The sequence below is a fragment of the Salmo trutta genome, chromosome 32, assembly GCF_901001165.1.
Source record: "Salmo trutta chromosome 32, fSalTru1.1, whole genome shotgun sequence".
Classification (NCBI taxonomy): Eukaryota; Metazoa; Chordata; class Actinopteri; order Salmoniformes; family Salmonidae; genus Salmo; species Salmo trutta.
Window position 1 is genome coordinate 15,839,432 of NC_042988.1, and position 25,603 is coordinate 15,865,034.

The window sequence follows — 25,603 nt, forward strand, 5'->3', positions numbered from 1 at the left end:
CTTTAGAATTAGCCTATTGGAAATATATGATTGATTATACAGAAATATTTCGTTTTATGCAACGAAATAAATGATAATTATTATTATGTATTATTATTATTATTATATTTATCAATCAAACAAATTGTAAAATTGTTGACAGCTCTGGTACAATATATTTCCATGCATTGTTTCACAGTACAGTCAGAAGACGAAAACATAGGCAAAAATGTTTCAGAAAAACGTTAATGATGTATATTATTACAAACATAGACCTCTGACATCTTATGGAAGGGCCTAATATAGAAATTCTGACTTACCATTTGATAAAAGCCAAGATAACGTTTCTAACTCTTGGATTTTGACCAAGAGGGCTGCAGTGTAGGGGGAGTGTACCCTAGTAGCTGGGCGTGTCTGCCGCTCTACTGTAATATAAAGGGACCTAGTTGTATAGGCAGTCATCTTCTTCAGTTCATTTCTTGTAGATTTAATACAGGTCAATCAGAAAGGAGCAAAATGAGTCTGACAGCAAAGGACAAATCTGTGGTCAAGGCCTTCTGGGGCAAGATTAGTGGAAAGGCAGATGTCGTCGGCGCTGAGGCTTTGGGAAGGTAAGCCCTCTTAAAGAAAGAATGATGAGATTGATTGTGTTTAACCTGCTGACAGCGGCATATTGCCTGCCCTGACCAAGCATTTTAATATAGAATAAGTAAACTACTTTGATTACATTGTAGACAGAAGACGAGAGGTGTAAGATACGCACAATGCTTAGGAGTTAAGGCAGGGGTGTCAAACGTCCGGCCCACGGGCCGGATCAGGCCCGCAAAGGGATTTAATCCGGCCCGCGAGATGATTTTGTAAAGTATAAAAATGAGCTGCAATTTTTCAATAAAAGAAACTGCTGTTCCAATTGCGTCCACTGGATGGCGCAATAGCAATTGTGTTAAGCAAGCAAACCGTTTATACCGGAGCAGAGCAAGTAGGTCAAGCAAGTGCAGCCAGTCCGGATGAGCTACTTTGTTTTGCCCGCGATATTTATTACGGCTTCTACTTTTAACATGATGTGCTTTGGCACCCTCATTGCCCCAATATGTCTCTGTCAAAAAAGAGAAAAGTGGACGCAGAGTGCAGAGTGTTCCAAGAAAAATGGTCATCCTCCTATTTATTGACGGAATTGAATGGGAAAGCTGTATGTTTGGTGTGTTCACAGCATGTCGCAGTGCTGAAAGAGTATAACCTTCGTCGCCACTATGTGAGTCTTCATGCCGACAAATATGACAACTTTCAAGGACAGCGGAGAAGAGAGAAGGTGAATGAACTGTTGGCGGGTCTGAAGAAACAGCAGTCTGTGTTTACTCACAGCCGAGACATCAGTGACGCTGCAGTGAAAGCTAGCTACCTCATTGCTAATGAAATCGCAGTGCCTTCAAAACCATTTAGTGAGGGTGAATTTGTAAAAACATGCATGATGAAGGCAGCGGAGATTGTGTGCCCTGAAAAGTGCCAGGCTTTTGCAAATAGCAGCCTGACAAGAAACACAGTTGCAGACAGGATTTCCGATCTTTCAGTGGATTTGGACAGCCAGTTGAAGCAAAAAGTAAAGTCATTTATTGGGTTTTCAGTTGCAATTGATGAAAGCACGGACATTACAGATGTTGCACAACTGGCCATTTTCATCCGCGGAGTTGATGACACATTGACCGTCACCGAGGAGTTCGTGGAGTTGGTGCCGATGACAGATACAACGACAGCAGCTGATATTTTCACCGCACTCGTCGGCGCGCTGGACAGGGTCGGAGTGGAGTGGTCCCGCGCTGTCAGCCTGGCTACAGATGGTGCGCCCTCAATGATCGGGAAAAAGCAGGCGTTGTGACAAAGTTCAGAGAGAAAGTGCAATCTGCAAATGGAGGATGTGATTTTTGGACTTTTCACTGTATTTTGCACCAGGAGGCTTTGTGTTGCAAGTCATTAAAGATGGATAACGTCATGAAGGTGGTCATCCAAACTGTTAATTTCATCCGATCCAGAAGCCTGAATCACCGTCAGTTTGACAGCCTTCTCAGAGAGAAAGACCACATCTATGGCCTGCCACACTGAGGTAAGATGGTTAAGAGGTGCTGTGCTTAGGCGTTTCTTTGATTTACGAGAAGAAATTAAACAGTTCATGGAAGAAAAGGGCAAACCAGTGTTAGAATTTCATTCCGCAGAATGGATGCAGGACCTTGCATTTATGGTGGATGTTACAGAGCACCTGAATAACTTGAACAAACAGCTGCAAGGGCGCAACAAAGTCGTCACGCAGTATTATGACAGCATACATTCTTTCAAGTTGAAGCTGTCATTGTGGGAGACGCAACTCGCCGGTGGTGATGCAGCTCACTTCCCCTGTCTGAAAAATGTGTACGCGACCCAACACGTGGCAGACGTGAAGCGGTTCAAAGATAAAATAACGGCACTGTTACGGGAGTTTGAGCAACGCTTTCAGATTTTTGGTGAACTGGAGAAAGACTTCAACGTTTTTTGCTCGCCATTCACCGTGAATCCCTCTGATCTGCCCGTCAGCATCCAACTTGAAATAATAGACTTGCAGTGTGACTTGGATATGAAGGGCAAATTTGCCGCAGCTGGCTTGGACACATTTTATCAGAATCTCTTGCCAGGTTACCCCAACTTGACAGCCCTCGCTGCAAAACTGTTGTGCATGTTTGGAACCACATATGTTTGTGAGCAAGTTCTCTCTGTAATGAGCATAAATTAAACAAAGCTGCGCTCAAGGCTCACGCACAAGCACTTGAATCACATCCTGAAGTTGGCTGCCACTCAGGATGTGACGCCTGATATTGATGCGCTGGTGAAAGCTAAAAGATGCCAGGTATCAGGAGTCAAATAAACTATGCAACCCCACTTAAAGTGCTGCATGAGACACCCTGATATAGTTCTGTGATCTGTGATATACTTCTGTGAATCACTGAGGCATTGTGTGTTTGTGTGTTCTTTTTCTTTAGAATTTTCAAATAAACTTAAGGTGTTTTATGATTAATAGTGATGTTGTGCTTGTACTATTGTGGACACACTGTCCTCAGGCTCCAGCTTTATGTTTTATGTTGATCGTATTAAAACAAAGAAAACAATCTGAAGTTGTTGTTTTTAAGTTATATATACCATGATTTTACCGGTCCGGCCCACTTGGGAATAGATTTTCCTCCATGTGGCCCCTGAGCTAAAATGAGTTTGACACCCCTGAGTTAAGGCATCTAAATACGCCTAAAATGGTATACAAACTAATTTTTACAGGATGCTAACCGCCTACCCCCAGACTAAGACCTACTTCTCCCACTGGGCTGACCTGAGCCCCGGCTCTGCCCCAGTTAAGAAGCATGGAAGCACCATCATGGGTGCAATTGGTAAAGCTGTCGGAGTGATCGACGACCTCGTCGGAGGACTGAGTGCTCTGAGCGATCTGCACGCCTTCAAACTGCGCGTTGACCCTGGAAACTTCAAGGTTTGCTCCCAGATAACTTATTATCTTTATATATATCACTCTCAACTTCAACACTAAGTATGTTGCTGGCTTAATTCGTCAATATTAACTTTTAAAATATACTTTTCAGATTCTGTCCCACAACATCCTTGTCACCCTGGCTATTCACTTCCCTGCGGATTTCACTCCCGAAGTGCACATTGCTGTGGATAAATTCCTTGCAGCTTTGTCCGCTGCCCTGGCTGACAAATACAGATAGATTGGAGGACAGTTCCTGCTCTGTTGTTATCACAATAAAATAGACGGGCAATGAATTACGTTATTTTCTGTTTGTGTCCTTATTCCACCACATTTCACCATCAAGGTCATATTTGAATGTTAGCAATACAACAGGCCAAATACTGTAGAATCACACATTTAAAAAAAATGGAATTACAAAGGAATGGAGACATTATAAAGAAAATAGTGTTTTAGGCCCGGAATGCGCTAGGTCAGTATGTTGTTTCCCATCATTTTGGCTAGCCTATCTAATACGTGTAACATATATTTTGATGAATGTGGAGTAGATGCTGAATGGGATATTACTAGAGACAGCATAGGCACAATGAAAACCTCGAGATGGATAATATTTATTTCACATGAATTTGAATTAAATTAGGATTCTTTTGAGTATTTTGTCATTTGTATTGGGGTAAAATCAACGTGTAATTTGTAACAAGATACTTCAGAGAATGGTATTTAGTATTTTCAATGCAGTGAATTTGGTCCAAAATTGGGAAGTGGACTCGACTTTGAAAGCGAACACGTTATTTACGCTCATTCTGAAAGTCCTGTGCACTCTACAAAATTACGTGCTGTTTGGTTGGCCCAACTGCTGGGCTGCTGGCGTTTGGTGACTTGGTTTGGTTGTTTTTCTTTAAAACGAGCAGTGTTGGGTTGTTGATGCTGGGTTATTGGTGCTGGGTTACTTAGATTTCTAAAATGGGTAATTCGAGCCCTGAATGCTGATTGGCTGACAGCCGTGGTATATCAGACCCTATACCACGTGTATGACAAAACCTTTATTTTTACTGCTCTAATTACATTGATAACCAGTTTATAAAAGCAATAAGGCACCTCGGGGTTTGTGGTATATGGCCAATATACCGCGGCTAAGGGCTGTATCCAGGCACTCGCATTGCATAAGAACAGCCCTTAGCCGTTGTATATTGGCCATATACCACACCCCCTCGGGCCTTATTGCTTAAATTACCCAGAGGGTCAGATCAGAAGATTGGAGACGTAGTTTAGGGGTGTGGCTTTCAAATAATTATGTTTAGCCACCATGAGAGTTAATGTCATTCTTGTTAATCTGTTCTGTTGTATAGTTATCACATGTTAAGGTTGAACATTCACTTTTTTGTATCTTCAATGAGGCTTAGAGAGTGTATGAGTTCCCTAAAAGCCTATGCAAATCCCATTGTTGGGATAAATACCACCTTATTATAATATGTAATACATAATCTGAATATTCTAGAATAATGTTTCAAATGCAAAGATTTTAAAAACTCTTAAATGTAACTAAATGTAATCAAAAATGTAATCTACATAATCCCCAAAATAAATGCTTTATCATGAGAGAGCTATAAACAATAGTAATGCTGCATACTCAAAGAAATGTTAAAATCTCAGCTTTCTGGCAAAAATAGTTATAAATTGCTGAGGTGTAGTCACACAGTACAATTATGAAAATATGAAATATTTTTATGATGTATTTCCTATTGAACAAAACTGTATGAATAAGACTTCAAATGACTTATATGTTTTCTAAATATAGTATAATCAAATTAGAAAATGACTAACTATGAGATTTCACCTTCCTTATAACTGTAAAATACAAAGTTGTATATACAGTGTTAGAGAAAATGTGCATATCTTCTAAAGGTCTCTCTTGATCCAAATGTCTTCCCCCATTGCTGTGAATGTCTCACAGAACTCTTCCTGAACTAATTAGGAATTCGCCTTTCATCTCATTTTCATCTGGTCCATCTATGACAAACAGAAAGTGGTTTTCGTTTGAAATATATGAATTATTTTAGATTACTGTCTATCAATCGATCTCTGAATGTACTACAGCGACGAGACCACTATATCATGTTGCTTTGTGATGTAAGGATTCCAGGCATATGGGTTATAAATTGTTAGTGGCTGTGACATAGTGTTCAGCAAGGAGTTGATGGACAGTGAGTTGATGCAATAAATAATATATATAGGCCTATGTTTTTTGGGGGTTTTTACCCTCCAATTCCGTTATATCTAATTGGTAATTGCAGTCTTGTCCCATTGCTGCAAATCCCATACGTACTCGGGAGAGGCAAAGGTCGAGAGCCATGCGAACCCGGATCTGTAGTGACGCCTCTAGCACTGCGCTGTGCCTTAGACCGCTGCGCTGCGCAATAATTCTTACAGCACTATTTTGTATTTTATCGGATTTGTTTGAATAAAGCTCTGCATCAGTTGCCCTCGTTTTGCAAGACGGCGCGATCTGTCACATTGCTGTGGATAAATCCGGTGATGGTGAGGGCAAGGCTCCAAAATTATATTTTAAATGGATTGTGTTAGGCTGCTCAATTAATGTGTTGAAAATAATTTCACATGATTGGAGTATGACGTTTAAAATGTTGTTAAAAAGATTGACTTAAATGGGTTTTTAGGTCCAAAAATGGTAAAAGCATTTGTTGACAGTGGGTTGCAGTTATTCTAAGGAAATACATATTTAAATATCTAAAACAAAGAAAATACTATTTAAATATACTATAGTTATCATATTACAATTAGAAAACATTATGCGATGGTCGGCAGGTAGCCTAGTGGTTAAAGAGTGTTGTTAACGAAAGGTCGTGTGTGCCATTGAGCAAGGCACTTAACTCTGATTTAGCAGACTCTCTGGATAAGAGCGTCTGCTAAATGTGAAACGTGATCATCTGTCCACGTTTTAGGAAATCATTTATTTTCAAACTTGAAGATGTGTAGGCTAGGCGATGTACATCGCTTATTTGAATCCACTGAGGGCGTAACTAGAACCCAATTGCCATCAGGAAAATTGCAGGAGAGCATTTTCCATCGAAAAACAACACTTCAAAAAGATAAACGCTTTTAAATAGATTTTATTTTTTTCAAATGTGTAGCTATGGCACAGCTTCCAGCCTAACAGACTGGATTGGAGTGTCATCTCTCTTCAATATTGATGCTGTCGAGTGATGCTCTAGTGGTACTGTCTGCCAAGAGCGGACACAACGACAGCCAGGAACTTCTGGAAGGCTTCCTGAGTATCAGCACTGAAAACGGTGGGACCGAGCTTAGCGGCCACGCACACGGTGATGCAGTCGGCGAGGAGCTGTGGAGAGGGGACCATAAAGGAACCAGATGGAGAATGGAATATTGGAATAAGCTTTATATCGGCTCATAACGCTATTTAATTCATAAGACTATTTATTTTTTGTATTTTGTTTCAGTTTGCTTAAGTGTAATACTCACCCTGAAGTTGTCGGGATCCACGTGCAGTTTCTCGGAGTGCATCACACTCAGTGCTGAATAGGCGTTTTTGATGTCATCCAGGTTCTGCACAGCTCTGTCCAGTCCGTGCATCACGGTCTTTCCGTGCTTGGCCACGGCGGGGTTACCCATGATGGCAGCGGGTGTGGACAGGTTGCCGAATGTGCTAAAGTGCCTCTGAGTCCATGGAGACACGATCAGAAGTCTAAAAATGAATAGAACAGGCTGCCATTACAATTATACTTAACAATCAATATGGTCTGTATCGCACCAAAATAACCTAGGTAGCCTATTATCGTGTTATTATTTAATGATATCTACATAAATATTAGAAGAATGTACCTGGCCAGGGCCTGGGGTCCGATCTCATCCACGCTGATCTTTCCCCACAGGCCTACGATGGCACTGCGCTCAGCATCTGTCCAGTCGACCATGTTGACGTTTGTTTGTTGATTTCCTTTGGTACTTGCAAAATGTTACAAGGGATCCCTGAGCTTTTTGTCTCCTGGGACGTCCAATTTATTGATGTTCAGTATCTCCGCCCTGAACACAACACAGGAAATGATTGGATGAATGTCTTGAGGGGGCAAGGTCCTCGAGTGTGGCACATATCGGCATTGAGCCAACTTCCTCCCACCTTTAAAGATAATGCTTTGTCATTTAGGCGTTGCCAAATTCTAATTAATACGGATGGAATAAACAAGTCATGATTAGCCTTCATCGGCATTTTTGTTAAAATGTAGTTATTGACATAGCCTTGTTCTGTTCAATGTTCTCTACATTCTGCATATAGTACTTAATACCCCAATTCATATTGTTAAGTTCAAAATAATATCTGACTCAATCCAATGAAGGTTCGGAACTTTAATGCCAATTATCTCAGGGTAGAACCTTATTTAGCCCTAAATTCTCTTTTCATTTATCGTTGTAATATTCACATTGAATTGCAATATTATCTTTATAAAATGCGAATTATTGACGTAAGTGTTTATTTAGGGTCTCATTAAAAAAAACAGCCTAGTTTGGGAGTAAACTATCAAAGAAAGAGCATGACTCAAATGGTGTTTTATCTTCATATTCAGACCGCCCCACCCATTTGATAGTTCCATATTTCTGGTCGTTTTGAATGATTCATCTAAATGTCAGTTGGTGAAAAGTCGTTTTATCTTCCTTCATCAGGGGAATTAAATGATGGGTTCTAACTGGACACTATTCAATGGGGATATTATCCTATTTACTTCAATCAAACCGCAGCTTTTTGTTAAACCCCACTGAAATACAATGCACGTAGCCTATATATTGTTACAATGTTTAGTGATAGGCCTAGGGTACGCTTTTTAACCGAAATAAAACCTTTCCGATTATCAGGTCTATAATTTGTCTCTGTATTTATGTGTTAACTGTGAATATTGACTTCATAGGCCAAATTGGATATAAGCCAACACGTCTTGATTTGGTTGCTAGTTGCCAATCCAATCACGTTGTAAATATTTGTCAGTGTTGGGGAAGCTAGTCTGAAAATATAGTTTACCAAGTTAGCAATAACTTCACACTGGAAGAAATTAAGCTACACTAAAGCTACCCTTAAGAAACATATAAAGTTACTTTGGCAAAGAAGTTCACTATCCAAACTACTTCGTGAAAAATGATCATATGTAAATCTGAAATGTAATAGAGTAAAAATTGTAAGTCAGAGAACTTTGAGGTAAAATGTTGACAGTGTGTATTTTAGCCTATTAGCAGAAAAACGATGTTTCAAGTCAGAATTAGGCAGGTCTAATGCACCAAAAAAGTAAATGATTGCCTACTTCATCCATATTTTATTTTGCAAAAAAAGTCGTGTGTAGTTCCAGTAGTTACGTTCCAGTAGTTAGCTGCTACATGGGGAAAAAAGTAGTGTGTAGTTCCAGTAGTTAAGTTCCAGTAGTTAGCTACTACATGGGGGAACTACTGAAAACACTAACTAGATTTCAATGTAGTTCAACTACCACCAAGCTACTGCAAAATGTAGTTAAATTACTAGTTGAATTACATGTAGTCCACTACTCCCCAACACTGCCTTTTGTACAGAATCACATGTGAGTATAGGCAATATTAGACCGCACGACTAAACCTCAACTGTAAAGAAAATATTGAGTTATTAAGTGTTTCAAAAACACGTTGTTATTCATTCTATATGAAATAAATACATACAATGTTTACAAACAAAATCGATTATGGACAAATGTCATATTTTGGGCATTATACGAATTGGCTCAGATCCATAACATATAAAAAACATGAATCATGTCTTGGAAAAATGCCCAGAGGAGGAGCTGAGATTATATCGGGGTGTGCCTTCTCTCATGCCTCAATAAAAACAGCCTCTGAGAAGTCTACGCTCACCGCTTCTTTTCTCAGGATCGTCATTAAGTGGATAAACCGACAAAACAGCTATGAGTCTCTCAGCCAAGGACAAAGCCAACGTGAAGGCCATCTGGGGCAAAATCCTCCCTAAATCCGATGAGATTGGAGAACAGGCTCTTTCCAGGTAATTACATAACGATGTATGATAAAGTATAGACTATAACACATAACTCCTCAGTCAAATATAATAGAATCAATGAATGCGTATAGCTATCTCAGCAAAAATATGGTCGGGATCCCCGATCGTGTGAATGATTATTTAAAATGAATTTTGTCTCACCTCATTTCTAATGTCCACGACAGGATGCTCGTCGTCTACCCCCAGACCAAGGCCTACTTCTCCCACTGGGCTTCCGTGGCCCCCGGTTCCGCTCCCGTGAAGAAGCACGGCATCACCATCATGAATCAGATCGATGAATGTGTTGGCAACTTGGACGACCTTTTTGGTTTCTTGACCAAGCTCAGTGAACTGCACGCCACCAAGCTGAGGGTGGACCCCACCAACTTCAAGGTAAGAAGAGAAAAATACACAAAGAAAACACTAAAAAAATCTGAGTTTTTACCTGAATGAAGGTGAAATAATCTATTTCCCTTTTCCATTGCAGATCCTGGCTCACAACCTGATTGTGGTCGTTGCCGCCTACTTCCCCGCAGAATTCACCCCCGAGATCCATTTGTCCGTGGACAAGTTCCTGCAGCAACTGGCTCTGGCCCTGGCAGAGAAGTACCGCTAAACCGGAGTTCAGCTGCTAAACTGTCATCCGAGCTACAAGCTCTCACAGTCTTACATCAGAATTAGACGTTCATCCATGTTTCTCAAACATAATGTCCTTCCGATATTGACACACTGACAATAAACCTAAATGAAACTGAGGTGTTTGTTTTTCATTTTCGTTGTCTCACATTCAATACCCACAGGGGCACGTACCCCCCCCCCCCCCCCCCCCCCCCCCACACACACACAGATTTGTCCTCTTAAAAAACAAAATAATGATAATAATAATATTTTTTTCTCTGTAATACAACTAGCCATTTAGCAATTGTATGAAGTTGGCTTTAGCTAGTTCAGATGGGTTCCCAAACTCATAACTATCTACAATAAGCCATTTCAGGCTATCAATCAAGTTAGAGAAGCAAGTTTGTCAAAAATTCTCCAAATTAGGGACCACCCCACAGCCATCCTGACTTACTTTGTTTCCCCTCAGAATTTTGCGGTGCATGAAGCCCCTGCTCACATTGTCTTGTGATTTATAGTGCATTCGGAAAGAATTCAGATCCATTTACTTTTTCCACATTTTGTTACGTTACAGATTTATTTTAACGTGTACTAAATAGTTTTCCCCCCATAAATCTACACACAATACCCCACAATGACAAATCAAAAACTGTTTTTTAGAAATGTTTGCAAATGTATTTAAAAAAAAAAAAAACTGGAGGAGTCATGTGGGATTGCAGAATTTTAGAGAGCTCCTACCAGCATGTAAATATTGAAATTCAACGGCATACACTTTCATTTGGCTTAATATATTGACTTCAAGTACAGTTTAATATAAAGATAATTTACATTTTGAAACATCTCGCTAAAGTGGCGTTATTGGAATTTCGACACACGATAAAAACGTATTCAAGGCTAACACGCGGTATTCACAGAAGGCCACATCCACTAGCAAACAAACAGTAAGACCTCCCGAACACCCCCACCAAGACATAGATAAACATGTAAATCCAGAGAAATCGGTAAATCTTTAGGATATATTTGAGCAAATGGGAAATTCAACTCGATTTTGTTGGATGTTGCATCCGATGTCTCCATGAGAAAAACAACAACTACCGAGTTGAAGGAAACAGTTGATGCGATACAAGAGAGGATGGATGAGGCAGAGGGACGGATTTCAACAGTGAAAGATGCCATCTCCCGTCTGGAGAAGGGTAATGAGAATCACGTGAAAAAACTGGATATATTGTGGAATCCTGTTGAATCATTTGAGAACAGAAGTAGGAGAAATATGGTGAGATTGGTTCATCTGAAAGAGGGGAGTGAGGCTGGTGGTGGACTAATCTCGTGTGTGCAGAAATTCATCGCAGAAGGATTCGGATTTAATGACAGGCACGAATTCGAAATTGAACGAACACATCGCAGTTTAACGATGCTTGACGAGAATAGGCCCCCGAGAACAGTTAAGTACAAAGGTACTTAAAGCGGCGAAAGAAAGGTGTGGCGTTCAGTGGGAAGGCCGCCGGCTGTCTCTTTCCACCAGACTTGTTCAAGGAACTGGCAATGAAGAGGAAGAAGTTTGCAATGGCGAAGAAACAACTACACGAGCACAAGGTCAGGCACACACTGGCATTCCCAGCGCCCCTGCTATTTTCTTGAAAGGGAAAGAAAATGATTTTCAAGGACAACGTGGAGGCAGAGAGATTATTGCTAGAGCAACGTGTTTAGCCTAGATAAAGAAGACGAGACAAGGTAAAATACAAATTGAATTATATGCCGTTTACTATACAAATTAAGGTAGCCTATGTGTTTGCGGGACTCTGGGGAGTGTTACTAATTTAGCATTTCAAGCTCCTCATGGATCATAAGGAATTTTGAGTTGAGATTATTTTCTGCAGCATCAAAGACAGTTCTGTGATGATTGACTCATCGAGAAGCAACGTTACGTTCCTAGTTGCTTTGTTTTATTTTGGGATAGGTTTTCTACGTTTATTTACACTGTTTTACAGTTCAGCTAGAGCATATATTGTGAAATGTTATATAATGATGTTCATTAGAGTTGCCACGTGTTAAATGGGACACTTCACGCTCACAGGCTATAATTACTCAGCACAAATATGGTTATGTAAACACAATCTCATAGAATATAAATGGTTGTGGTAACCAAGTGAAGAGGAAAAATATGTTGACATATTTAAAATCAAAACAGGCAGATATTGTGTTCATACAGGAATCACATTTAAGACACAGAGGCACTGAAATTTAGAGGAGGCTGGGTTGCAGAAATGTATCATAGCTCGTTTAATTCCAAACAAAATGGGGTTGATTATTCTGATAAGCAAAATACTTAATTTTGTAATGTTGAAGCAACACTCTGAGGAGTTTAGCAGTCTTATCTGCATTGAGGCTTTTATTACGAAAAAAAAAGTATGAAATTGTGTGTTCGATTCCCACGTGGGACCAGTACGGAAATGAAATGTATGCATTCACTACTGTAAGTCACTCTGGATAAGAGCGTCTGCTAAATGACTAAAATGTAAAAATATAAAATGTAAATGAATGGGATTAAGGTAGTGTTATGCAACATATATGCTCCCAACAAGGAGGACCCTGATTTTTCTCATGAGGTCAAAGTAATACTGGGAAATATTGAAGGGCTCCTAATCTCAGCTCGTTACCTGTATAAAAGACACCTGGGAGCCAGAAATCTTTCTGATTAAGAGGGGGTCAAATACTTATTTCCCTCATTAAAATGCAAATCGATTTATAACTTTTTTGACATGCGTTTTTCTGGATTTTGTTGTTGTTATTCTGTCTCTCACTGTTCAAATTAACCTACCATTAAAATGATAGACTGATCATTTCTTTGTCAGTGGGCAAACGTACAAAATCAGCAGGGGATCAAATACTTTTTTCCCTCACTGTAGATTATGAGATAGCCATGTAGAAAACCTGGACTGTAATATACCGGAAGAGGAGGTTAGAGATGCCATGTTATCTATGAAAGCAGGGAAATCACCTGGTCTGGACAGCCTTCCTGTAGAATATTATAAAAAGTATATTGAGATAGTTGTATTGCCAGTGGTTTACCAGGAGGTATTTAAAAATGGCTCCCTTCCGGACACCTTTAATGAGCCTTTGATATCGCTGATTCCTAAAAAGGATAGAGTTACTACAGAACCTGGGAATTTTAGAGCTATCAGCCTCCTTGCGATACGCTTAGAGAAGGCACTACCTTATAATGAAAGGAATTCGTACATAGGGACCAAGTAGGATTTATTAAGAACAAAACCTCAACTGATAATACATCTCATGTGGTTAAACCTCTCAAATATAGTTCCTATCGCTGCTGTCTCCTTAGATGCTGAGAAGGCATTTGATAGGGTAGAGTGGGCTTTTCTCTTAAGAACCCTATAAAAATGTTGTTTTGGACCTGACTTCTGTAAATGGATAGGGGTCCTCTATTCCAATCCTAAAGCAACAGTACTTACGAATGGAATTATGTCTCCTTTTTTAGTCTTTCTAGAGGCACAAGGCAGGGTTGCTCGCTCTCCCCTCTCCTGTTCACCATAGTTTTAGAGCCTCTTGCGACAATGATAAGAACAGATCCAGATATTAGGGGTGTACATTGAGGAGAAAAAGAGCACAAGCTGCTTATGTATGCAGATGATATTCTACTGCTGGTCTCTGATCCTCTTCAGTCTGTACCATGATTACTTACTTGTATTGAATCATATGTTAGTATGTCCGGCTACAAAATTCATTGGAATAAGTCTGAAGTAATGCTAATTAATATCATATGTTACTCTGGAGCCGTTACCCCCATTTAATTTGAGATGGGTTCCTAATTGGATAAAATATTTGGGTATTAAGTTGAGCTCAAATTTGGAGGAAGTCATGGGACTAAATTGTGATCCACTGCTAGTCAAGATTAAGACCAATTTAGAAAAATTGGAAAATATAAAACTTTCTTTATGGGGTAAGATCAACGTGATTAAAATGGTTGTAGTCCCAAAACTTAATTATATCTCTTCAATGTTACCTATGAATAATCCATACCAGTATTTTAAACAATATGACAAATTAACAAATTAACGTTTTGTGGGATAGGAAAAAACCCAGGATTAATATAAAGTGCTCACCAAAGGATGTAGTAGGCTTGGCTTTACCAGATGTTACATTGTACAATTTATCATTTGAAATGGCAAAATTGGTTAAGCATTGGGGCAAAAGGGATGCTGGCTTAGATTGGATTACAATAGAACGGGAACTAAGTTAACCTTTCACCCCTGTTGATACTCTGTCACATAGTCTTACAGGGCAGAGGTCTGTCAAACTCCCAACCCAATTTTGTTACACTCAAAAGAGGTGTGGAGAACAGTACACAAGATAAGTGGAATTTCACATCTAAAACAAGGATACTCATCATCGTGGCACAATCCTAGGTTACGGATAGGAAAGAAGTCTGTGTACTGGAAACAGTGGCCAATGAAAGGAATTCATACTATAGGTGATCTGTACAATGAAGACGTTTTAATATCATATTCAGATTTGGTACAAAAATGATGCGGGTAGACCAGGGACATTTCTGTAAATATTTAGAATTGAGAGAATGTTTGTTAACCGGCTATCAACGGAATCCAGGAAAGAACCCAATAGCTGAGTATTTGGAATTTCCCAAACATAAAGCAGCCATTTCTACTCAATAGTTAGTCATCTGTAGAGTAAAGACTGTAAAACCCTCAGAACAATATGGCAAATTGACCTAAAGTGTGAAATTGAGGATGATACCTGGTTGTAGATCTTGTCCAGCTCAGGGAGGAACATAAGGGAAGCCAGGGGGAAACTTACTCAATACAAGACACTACATAGGTTTGATTGGACCCCAACAAGGCTTCAGAAGATGGGCCTGACCAACAATTCTGTGTCGGAAATGCCAAAAGACACTGGGACATTTTTACACGCAATATGGAAATGTATATTAGTGCTACCTTTCTGGAAGTATGTTTTGAAATATCTGGAGGAATGGTGGGGCTCAACAATTCCAGTTTCACCAAGAATTTGTCTCTTAGGCGATAGAACAGAGTTACCTAATGTAACAAATGAGGAATTTGCACTGATCACTGTTGGTGTGGTTACAGCAGCTAGAATAATACTTAGAATTTGGAAGGGTCATGAGACTCCTACTCTGAAACAGTGGATAGAATCAATGTTGGAGGTAGCATCTTTTGAACAAATGCTTGCTTGAATCACTGGTAGAAACAACAATTCTATAACCTGGACGTGCTTTATTTGTCATGTTTCTAAGACTGGAAGGTGATTACTTATGCTTGTGAACCCATTTAGTTCTGTATTGTAACCTGTGAGATACTATTTGACTGTGTATATGTGCTATGTTGGAGGATATGTCGATGTGATGCTCAATGTTTTTATGCTGCAGTATATTTTATTTTTATGTTTAATAAATACAATTTTAATAACATTTTTTTTTTAAATATAACATTTACATTAGTATTCAGACCCTTTTCTCAGTACTTTGTTGAAGCACCTTTGGCAGTGATTACAGCCTTGAGTGTTCTTGGGTATGTCGCTACAGGATTGGCATACCTGTATTTGGGGAATTTCTCCAATTCTTCTCTGCAGATCCTCAAGCTCTTGTCAGGTTGGATGGGGAGTGTTGCTGCAGCACAGCTATTTTCAGGTCTCTCCAGAAATGTTTGACCGGGTTCAAGTCTCTGGCTGGGCCACTCAAGGACATTCAGAGACTTGTCCCGAAGCCACTCCTGCATTTCTATATTTTTTATGTAACCTTTATTTAACTAGGCAAGTCAGTTAAGAACAAATTCTTATTTACAATGACAGCCTACACTGGCAAAACCCGGACGATACTGGGCCAATTTTGCGCCGCCCTATTGGACTCCCAATCACGGTCGGTTGTGATACAGCCTGGATTCGAACCAGGGTGTCTGTAGTGACACATCTTCAAGACCGCTGCGCCGCTCGGGCTGTGTCTTGGCTGTGTGCTTAGGGTTGTTTTCCTGTTGGAAGGTGAACCTTCGCCCCTGTCTGAGGTCGTGAGTGCGCTGGAGCAGGTTTTCATCAAGAAAACTGAACTTTGTTCCTTTCATCTTTCCCTCGATCCTGACTAGTCTTCCAGTCCCAGCCACTGAAAAACATCCCCACAGCATGATGCTGCCACCACCGTGCTTCACTGTAGGGATGGTGCCAGGTTTCCTTCCGATGTGTTGCTTGGCATTCAGGCCAAAGAGTTCAATCTTGGTTTCATCAGACCAGATAATCTTGTTTCTTATGGTCTGAGACTCCTTTAGGTGCCTTTTGGCTAGAATGTTCCTTTTACTGAGGAGTGGCTTCCATCTGGCCAATCTACCATAAAGGCCTGATTGGTGGAGTGCTGCAGAGATGGTTGTTCTTCTGGAAGGTTCTCCCATCTCCACAGAAAAACTCTGGAGCTCTGTCAAAGTGACCATCGGGTTCTTGGTCACCTCCCTGACCAAGGCCCCTTTCCCCCGATTGCTCAGTTTGGCCGGGCGGCCAGCTCTAGGAAGAGTCTTGGTGGTTCCAAACTTCTTTCATTTAAAAATTATGGAGGCCGCTTTGTTCTTGAGGACCTTCAATGGTGCAGAAATATTTTGGAACCCTTCCCAAGATCTGTGCCTCGACACTATCCTGTCTCGGAGCTCTACAGACAATTCCTTTGACCTCATGGCTTGGTTTTTGCTCTGACATGCACTGTCATCTGTGGGACCTTTATATAGACAGATGTGTGCCTTTTCAAATGTCCAATCTATTGAATTTACCACAGGTAAAGGATGGTCAATGGAAACAGGATCCACCTGAGCTCAATTTGGAGTCTCATAGCAAAGGATCTGAATACTTATGGAAATAAGGTGCCATTTGCAAAAATTATTATATATATTTTTTTTTTCATTTTGTCATTATGGGGTACTGTGTGTAGATTGATTAAATTGTTTTTCCTCATCAATTTTAGAATAAGTCTAATGTCACAAAATGTGGAAATAGTCAAGGGGTCTGAATATTTTCTGAATGAACTGTATGCTGTGGCCAGACATGACTCTGTATTGTCATATAGCCTACAGGCAGGATAGCATGATTGATTTCCCTGCTGTAACTTACCACACAACCACACAAGGCCATTTATGGAACTATAGTGAAATGGGGCCATCTTGGGAACTTTCCCCCCCAGTTGACTGCAGCATAACAACCTTATTTTCTATCTGGGGTCAGACTCAAGTCATAGCCTATAGCACACATCTTTGTATAATTGTATTAAATATTAGGTGGGACGCTAGCGGATTTTTCTCAGGTTTTTGCCTGCCATATGAGTTCTGTTAAACTCACAGACATCATTCAAACAGTTTTAGAAACTTCAGAGTGTTTGCTATCCAAATCTACTAATAATATGCATATTCTAGTTCCTGGGCCCGAGTAGTTGGCTGTTTACAGTTTTTCTCAATTGCTAAAACACAATTTCTGAAACCTTGCTCCATTTCCTGAAAACATTAAACACAAAACCTCATCTTAAAACACTATTTACATAACCTCTGACTCCTCTCTCAAAATGAAACATTCGCCTCAAAACAGTTTTACCTGTGTTCAAAATCAAACACTGCTCTCAAATCAAAAGCAAAGTGATCAAAATGATATACACTCTCAAGCAGTCAGTAAACAATACACCGAAAAATAGAAAACACATTGTTCAAAACATACAATTCTCAGGGAGAAGTACATTTCTCAGGGAGAAGTACATAAAAAAAATATTCATATTTTTCCGTCATTGTCTTTTGATGAACGAATACATGTTCTATCATAGTAGCTCAAAATTAATCAGAAATTACTACTCTGCTTTGCTCTTTGCAATTTTGTTTTTTGTTCTTCCTCCTCCTTGTACCCCTATTTTTACAGTATCCCTGCATCTCACAAACTTGTCCTTTGTCTCTGTGATACTGTAATTCTTGTTCTTTGTTGATATGAACCTGCAACCAGTCAAAATCTACTTCAACAATGGCCCACTGTCCAATCATGTTTCGGCCTCTCCTTCTCCTCTTTGTTAGATTGAAGCCTGCTTCATCGACAAAGATGAACTCATGGGCTCTGTCCAAGGATTCCAAGTCAAATATTGTCTGTGTAGAAATACAATATACTGTATGTAGGATTTTGTAAGTCGTACAGAGACAGTGCTATACTGTAGAGTACAATTAGGCCTACTGTATGCACTTCTGATTCACATACATTGTATGTACTGAAGAGTAATGTCATTCACATAGTATGTGTTAGTACTGTAGACAATCTGGATTACAGTAAATGTTTCTGAATGTACACTTACTTCCACATACTGAGCTCGCAGTTCTTTCACCCTTGGTGAGTTGCGCTCAAAAGGTACTCTGTATACTTGTTTCATTCGCATCCTGTTACGATGGAGAACACGGTCAATTGTGGAAATGCTCACACTGTCGATTCCCTGGAAGTGTGTGTTGTCTTGTATCACTCGTTCCTGGATTTCTCTGAGTCGTATTGCATTATCTTGAAGGACCATGCCAACTATAACGGCCTCTTGCTCCCGAGTGAATATAGCTGTCCTTCCACCTGCATGTGGCAGCCTTGCAATTCTACAAAAAGTAGTTGTGCAGTTACAAAACATATTCATGCAGTACAATACATAGTGATTAACTTTACAAATGTCTATTGAAACAGCTGCATATAGTGTAGTACAGTAAATTAGCAATTACAAAAATACAGTAGCATACTGTACCTGTTCTCTTCTCTGAATGTCCTTACTATGGTGGACACAGAAAATCGGCTCAAATTGGGTTGCACTCTAAGTCCTGCTTCCCTCATTGTCAGTCCATGGACAAGAACATGGTCTATAACTGTTGCTCGAATTTCATCAGATATTTCCACTCTTTGTCTTCCTCTTCGTCCTCCTCTTCCTCTTTCTTGCCCTCCTCCTCTTCCTCCTCATCGCCCACCTCGCATACGCACTCGTCCTCGTCCTCTCACATTGTTTCTTCTATCCATTCTCAGACTTTCTCCTTCCCACCTTCAACAACCTGTTTGCTCTCTGAACTGGCTTATATTGGTTGTGTCGCATCATTTGAAACAGGTTAAATCAATTTTGAGTGGTTGTGTTCAATCAATGACTTGTGTTCTCTATTTGTATTTGATTGTTGCCACTTGTGTTTAGCAGTATGGATGACATGTGCATTAGAGTGCAGAATGTGTTTTGAGAATGAGTTTAGAGTTTTGCTGAAAAGTCTAAGTGAGATCTGCAAATTGTGTTTTACCATGTGAAATGGTTTAAGGTATTGATAACAGACTGCATAATTAGCTAAATGAGTCCAGGCAACTGAGAACTTTGTTCAGCCAATGGGTTTTAGTGTTTTAGCCATTGAGAAAAACTGTAATTTGGGTACGTTTTTCATCCAGCCGAGAAAATACTGCCCCCTACCCAAGAGATATTAACATGAGAATAGGATGTTTGACGTCTTCAAGATGTAAGATGACAACACGGTGTAACATTTTACATTTCAGAATTGAAGGCAATTCATTATCAGTGGGAGAAGGCTACGTTTGCTAGGCAGATCTCAGGAGCTTGTTGGTATTCCAATAGGCCTATGTTGTAGCGGCCTATAAAACCAACAAACATTTTATTACCTACCATATTGTTGCTTTAGTAAAAATCTGGTTTATTAATTATCAATCGACAATGATCAAGAGCTCATTCATGATTTTCAATGAATAAGATTTGACTGCTTATTTGACCAAATCACAGACTTGAATACAGGTTAACCTAGGGTGTGTAGGCAATCACTTTGACTATGGCTGCAAATAGGCTATTGACGGCTTATTATACTTTCTTTACGCAATAATGGACTAAATCACAGATCGAGCACATCATTGCGCACTTGTCACACAACATGAAAAAATTGATGCAAAAAGTACACAGTAGCCTATTGGCAAAATAACTCAATTGATTGAATATGAAATTGAGTTCAGTATGATTGAAAAAGCCTTTATATGCCCATGTATGTAGTTTGTTTTAATACAGTCATCTTGGTTTTCATTTGAAGCATAATTTTATCCTTCACTTGTTTGTAAGAATTGCAGATACTTCGGCAACTTTGTTTTTGTAGTCAGCTTCGTTACGATGTTATCCGCAGTCACCGACAGGCTAGACATATTGATTCTATGTTTAGCAGAGATCTTCTCTAAATGAAGTGACGCAGAAGGGCAAAAAAGCATATAACCATGCACTTTGGCTGCTCTATTAGTGGTCTACTGATAAGAATTTTGTCGTGGAACTGTCCCTGCCACCCCACTCCTTATAAAAAAACACGTTTGTATAAATACAAATACAATAGTTTGTTTCAGCGTCTTTATTTTCACTCAGGCAGGGATGTCAGAACATAATCACGTGTCTGGGGTGCATTTAGAAGTACCGGCTGCCCATGGCTGCGACAACCACTTTCATGAACTTCTGCCAGGTTGCCTGGATTTCAGGAGTGAAAGAGGCTCCGAACTTGGCGGCAATGACAATTGTGAGGACGTCAGCCAACACCTGTAGACAAAGGAGGAAGATGTTAAATAAGACTGACGGTTTTGTTTTACCTTTGGAATTAGACGTATTGTTCTGAATGCTATATGTGTAGCTTAAAACATATTGCGCAAGACAGAAGACATACCCTGAAATTGTCAGGGTCGACGAAGAGTTTGTTGGCGTGGGTCTCGCTCAATGACTTGTATGTAGCCAAGATGTTGCCCATGTTCTTCACAGCTTTGTCCAGAGCTCCACACACGACCTTGCCGTGAGCAGCAACTTTGGGGTTGCCCATGATTGCTGCGGGAGTGGACACGTCTCCGAAAGAGCCGAAATAACGCTGAGTCCAGGGGTAGACGATCAGGACTCTGTCATTGCAAGAACACCGAAAAATGTGAATTATTTTGTAATGTATTTCAATAATATGCCTAATTAATACTCTAACATGCTCCATTCAAACTTAACAATATCACCTCAATATTAATAGTAATGATAAGATAACAGGACAAGTATAATAGTGTTAGAATTACTCATGATCATCTACACTATAAGATATATTAAATGATATATTTGAATGAGGCTGAAGCCATGACCTACCTTGCCAGAGCCAGTGGTCCGACCTCATTGATATCTACTTTGCCCCAGACAGCACTGATGGTGCTCTTCTCGGCGTCTGTCCAGTCAACCATGTTGTCAGTGTTTGTTTTCCGGTTTTGCAACAAGATTAAACAAATTAATGTCTTGTGAAGGGAGACACTGCATGCAATTTATATTTATGAGTGGTCTCCGCCCACTGGAGGCGGCGCATATGATTGGCTCTGGCAAAGATTAGTATTGGCCAAGTGAGCGCTTCAGCTCTCGGACTTGATGACAGCAATTCCAATAAGTTCTGTTAAAAACAACAGAAAATGTTAATGTATTAGTTGTTACAGAATCAAGTCTGTAGGTTAGATCCTAAAATCCGGAAGCATATGTAAATTGGCCTATACAGTTTTATGTAGACTGTCAAAAGTTTCAAAATTCGCATGATCACTAGTTAAACAGTTTTAATGTATCCAACTCATGCAAGAATAAAAGCAAGGTTATGGCAAAACTCTTCCGAAGATTACATTTCCTTCATTGCAGTGTATAAGGCTATTCAAATGAAAAAATAGAAAGAGATGCAATCAATAACAAAACAAAAAAATGAATTTGGAAAGGTGATAATTCATGCCAATTCCGGTTGGGGGAGATTTTCGGCACAACACCGGTCTACTATTTGACACAGTTTCTTATCTACGACAAAATGATGCCTTCCTTTTTTTAATCGGGGTATTCAGACCGGTCCCACCCATTTTAAGTGATTAATTTCAAGACATTAAATATGATAAGCAGGAATGTCCTGTATTATTTGCAGATGGGTGTGTACCCATGTCCTCGCATGACCTCTGTCTTCCTCTGACTTTTTTCCGATCATCATTCGAAGTCCAATCAACCTTATAATTGGGAATCATATCCAACTTCCATTGAACCCCAGAGTAGGCATATCATAGATACATACAGCCCGTCATTGTAAAGAAGAATGTGTTCTTAACTGACTTGCCTAGTTAAATAAAGGTTAAATTAAAAAAACAAATGTTAAACACGTCACTTTGAAAAAATATTTTCCAATTGAATGCAGGTCTTTGAAGGTGGATTTGATTTTTGCAATTTAATTTACCAATGTAATATATATTATAGAACTGCGTCATAATCAAGGCCTATACAATTTCAAATAGCCAATAAATTATTAATGAATTATTTGGTTATTTGGGAAAAAGAAGCTGCATCTTTTGAATTAACTTATTGGATATATATGCTCGTTAGGCTACTCTGAAAGATCTCGTTTATGCAACGAAAAATTAACATAATAATAATTATCTTCATCAAACAAATTGTAAAATTGTTGACATCTGTTTCATCTGGTGCAATTGATTTAAATGCATTATGTTACAGTACAGTCAGAAGATGAAATTGTAGGCTACAAAAAGTTAATTAGGCCCTAATGATGGATATTATTAGAACAAGCCCTATGACATCTTATTTAATATTTCATAAACGCCAAAATAATGGTCCCTACTCTTTCATTATTTAACGTTATTTAGGATATAAAATGACATTTTGCCAATTAACTATAAATTCAATATTTGGCTATTTTGGCAAAAGTAGCTGCAACTTTAGAATTAACCTATTGGAAATATATGCTTTATTACACTGAAATGATTCGTTTTATGCAACAAAATAAATAATCTTTATCAATCAAACTGTAAAATTGTTGCATCTGGTAGACCTACAATTAATGTATATGCATTGCGCAAAAAGGAACAAAATTAATGATGGATATTATTAGAAACATAGCCCTCTGACATCTTATTGAAGTTTTCAATAAAAATCGCTAAATTATTATTTGATAAAAGCCAAGATAACGTTTCTAACTCTTGGATTTTGACCAAGAGGGCTGCAGTGTAGGGGGAGTGTACCCTAGTAGCTGGGCGTGTCTGCCGCTCTACTGTAATATAAAGGGACCTAGTTGTATAGGCAGTCATCTTCTTCAGTTCATTTCTTGTAGATTTAATACAGGTCAATCAAAAAGGAACAAAATGAGTCTGACAGCAAAGGACAAATCTGTGGTCAAGGCCTTCTGGGGCAAGATTAGTGGAAAGGCAGATGTCATCGGTGCTGAGGCTTTGGGAAGGTAAGCCCTCTTAAAGAAATAATGATGAGATTGATTGTGTTTAACCTGCTGACAGCGGCCTATGTGCCTACCCCGAATAAGCATTATAACATACAATAAGTCAACTACTTTCATTACGTTGTAGACACAGACGATGGGAGAAATTTGATACGCGTAATGCTTAGTAGTTCAGCATCCAACAAAAACTCCTATAATAGGAACTATTCTGTACCTTCCTTTGCAGGATGCTAACCGCCTACCCCCAGACTAAGACCTACTTCTCCCACTGGGCTGACCTGAGCCCCGGCTCTGGCCCAGTCAAGAAGCATGGAGGCATCATCATGGGTGCAATTGGTAAAGCTGTCGGACTGATGGACGACCTCGTGGGTGGACTGAGTGCTCTCAGCGACCTGCACGCCTTCAAGCTGCGCGTTGACCCTGGAAACTTCAAGGTTTGCCCCCAGATAACCTATTGTCTGTATATTGATCCCTCTCGAAATCAACTCTGTGTTGCTAAGGCATTAATCCTTCAATATTAACTTTTAAAATATACTTTTCAGATTCTGTCCCACAACATCCTTGTCACCCTGGCTATTCACTTCCCTGCGGATTTCACTCCCGAAGTGCACATTGCTGTGGATAAATTCCTTGCAGCTTTGTCCGCTGCCCTGGCTGACAAATACAGATAAGACCATCATGAAAGTCCATCATTGGACTCCAGTTCCTGCTCTGTTGTTATTACAATAAAATAAACAGCCAATGAATGAAGTTACGTCCTCTGTTGTGTCCTTATTCCACCACAGTTCACCATCACAAAGTCATATCTGAATTTCATCACTATCACATGTAGATTGAATACATTGAATGAAGAAAGGAAGGGATTAAGTAGTAAATAGTGCTTTAGGTCCACCATCCACTAGCTCACTATGTTCTTCTCCATATCTTTGGTTAGCCTATCTAATACGTGTAACATTAATTTTGCTGACCTCATTTAATATTTGATGAATAGGGAGTAGTTACAGATAGGGGTTGGTAATATGAAGACGGTAGAGGCACAATGAAAACCTATTCAGAGATGAACAAATATGTATTTTATTTCTACATGAATTTTAAATAGTTTAATCACTTTTAAAAACTGTAAAAATGACCATATAATTTGCAACAAGATACTTCATAGAATGGGCTATTTTGTATTTTCAATGCAGTTAATTTGGTGGGGGAAGTGAAATTAACTTTGAAAAACGAACACGTTGTGTTATACTGTATATATCACACTATATACTCACTCTCATTCTGGAAGTTCCGTGCCTCGACTTTCTCTCAAACAAAACACCTTTCGGCACTGTGGCATTTTGTAGTTTATTTTGATACATTAATATTTAGGATTGTTTTTTGTTGTTGTAATAAAGTATATTTGCGCATCTCTGAACCTACATGTCTGTAAGTTAAATGGTTTTACTATTTCGTACAAACGTGTATTGTTTTGTGAATTTGTTGAGATTTAGTCTAGTAGGCCTACTAGTAGGATAGTCTCTCGGGCTTTTGTTGCACGCCCTTGTTCCTGATTGTTTTTACGCGCAGGCTTGGTTTTACGCGCAGGCTTGGTTTTACGCGCAGGTTAGGCGCAGACATAGCCTAACATATGGGAGGAAAGATTACACATGAGTATTTAAATTCATATGCAGTTTTGCACCGCAAACTATGTTTGATGGGACTACGTGAATTGATGCAATAATTCTTGGAACACTATTTTGTGTGACTCACCATCATCGGATTTGTATGAATAAATCCCTGCATCAGTTACCCTAATGATGGGTCATCTATCAGTGCGCCTATTACAGTTTTTTACAGTTGTGTATTTTATAGTCATCTGACCTGGACTTATTGGTTCCTGAGTTGCTTGACTCGTTCAGAGTTCCTCTCAAAGGGGACAGTGTACAACTGCTTCATCCTGACTTGATGTTGTTTCAGGACTCTAGAAATATTTGTTATGCTTACATTGTCTGCCAACACTCGTCCCAAATCTCTGAGTTTTATGCCATTATTTCTGATGACCATATCAACGATTGCAGTTTCCTGCACAGCAGTGAAAATCCTACCTCTCCTGCCTGTAGGAGGTAACCGTTGGGTCCTAAGCAGAAATACAAAAACAATTACAATTACACACAAGTAGGTTTGGAGGCTTTGCTCAATTTACTTCTGTAATGTGCAGTTCAGTCA

General features: G+C 39.5%; 5 protein-coding genes across 7 annotated transcripts; 3 read left to right on the forward strand and 2 right to left on the reverse strand.

The window, feature by feature from the left end:
• Positions 1-420: 420 nt before the first annotated feature.
• Positions 421-24,151, forward strand: LOC115171219 (hemoglobin subunit alpha). 2 transcript variants are annotated; one of them, XM_029727819.1, is made up of 4 exons: positions 421-590; positions 3,274-3,481; positions 3,591-3,715; positions 24,069-24,151. In XM_029727819.1, the coding sequence occupies exons 1-4, from the start codon at positions 496-498 to the stop codon at positions 24,070-24,072; spliced, it is 432 nt and encodes a 143-aa protein (XP_029583679.1). In that variant the 5' UTR covers positions 421-495; the 3' UTR covers positions 24,073-24,151. The 2 variants fall into 2 exon arrangements, with proteins under 2 accessions (XP_029583679.1, XP_029583680.1); XM_029727820.1 differs by lacking the exon at positions 24,069-24,151 and having other exon boundaries at positions 3,591-3,719.
• LOC115171214 (hemoglobin subunit beta-like) lies at positions 6,589-7,503 on the reverse strand. Its single transcript, XM_029727812.1, has 3 exons — positions 7,337-7,503; positions 6,977-7,199; positions 6,589-6,836 (listed from the first exon to the last, which is right to left on the reverse strand). The coding sequence occupies exons 1-3, from the start codon at positions 7,426-7,428 to the stop codon at positions 6,705-6,707; spliced, it is 447 nt and encodes a 148-aa protein (XP_029583672.1). The 5' UTR covers positions 7,429-7,503; the 3' UTR covers positions 6,589-6,704.
• LOC115171217 (hemoglobin subunit alpha-4) lies at positions 9,358-10,273 on the forward strand. Its single transcript, XM_029727816.1, has 3 exons — positions 9,358-9,524; positions 9,704-9,911; positions 10,006-10,273. Exons 1-3 carry the CDS (start codon positions 9,430-9,432, stop codon positions 10,132-10,134), a joined length of 432 nt encoding a protein of 143 aa, XP_029583676.1. The 5' UTR covers positions 9,358-9,429; the 3' UTR covers positions 10,135-10,273.
• LOC115171218 (hemoglobin subunit alpha-1) lies at positions 16,898-24,151 on the forward strand. Of its 2 annotated transcripts, XM_029727817.1 has the most exons (5): positions 16,898-16,903; positions 21,786-21,793; positions 23,271-23,404; positions 23,628-23,835; positions 23,944-24,151. In XM_029727817.1, exons 3-5 carry the CDS (start codon positions 23,310-23,312, stop codon positions 24,070-24,072), a joined length of 432 nt encoding a protein of 143 aa, XP_029583677.1. In that variant the 5' UTR covers positions 16,898-16,903; positions 21,786-21,793; positions 23,271-23,309; the 3' UTR covers positions 24,073-24,151. The 2 variants fall into 2 exon arrangements, with proteins under 2 accessions (XP_029583677.1, XP_029583678.1); XM_029727818.1 differs by lacking the exons at positions 16,898-16,903; positions 21,786-21,793 and having other exon boundaries at positions 23,235-23,404.
• Positions 20,516-21,453, reverse strand: LOC115171215 (hemoglobin subunit beta-1). The gene is made up of 3 exons (XM_029727813.1): positions 21,289-21,453; positions 20,837-21,059; positions 20,516-20,712 (listed from the first exon to the last, which is right to left on the reverse strand). Exons 1-3 carry the CDS (start codon positions 21,378-21,380, stop codon positions 20,584-20,586), a joined length of 444 nt encoding a protein of 147 aa, XP_029583673.1. The 5' UTR covers positions 21,381-21,453; the 3' UTR covers positions 20,516-20,583.
• Positions 24,152-25,603: the final 1,452 nt, after the last annotated feature.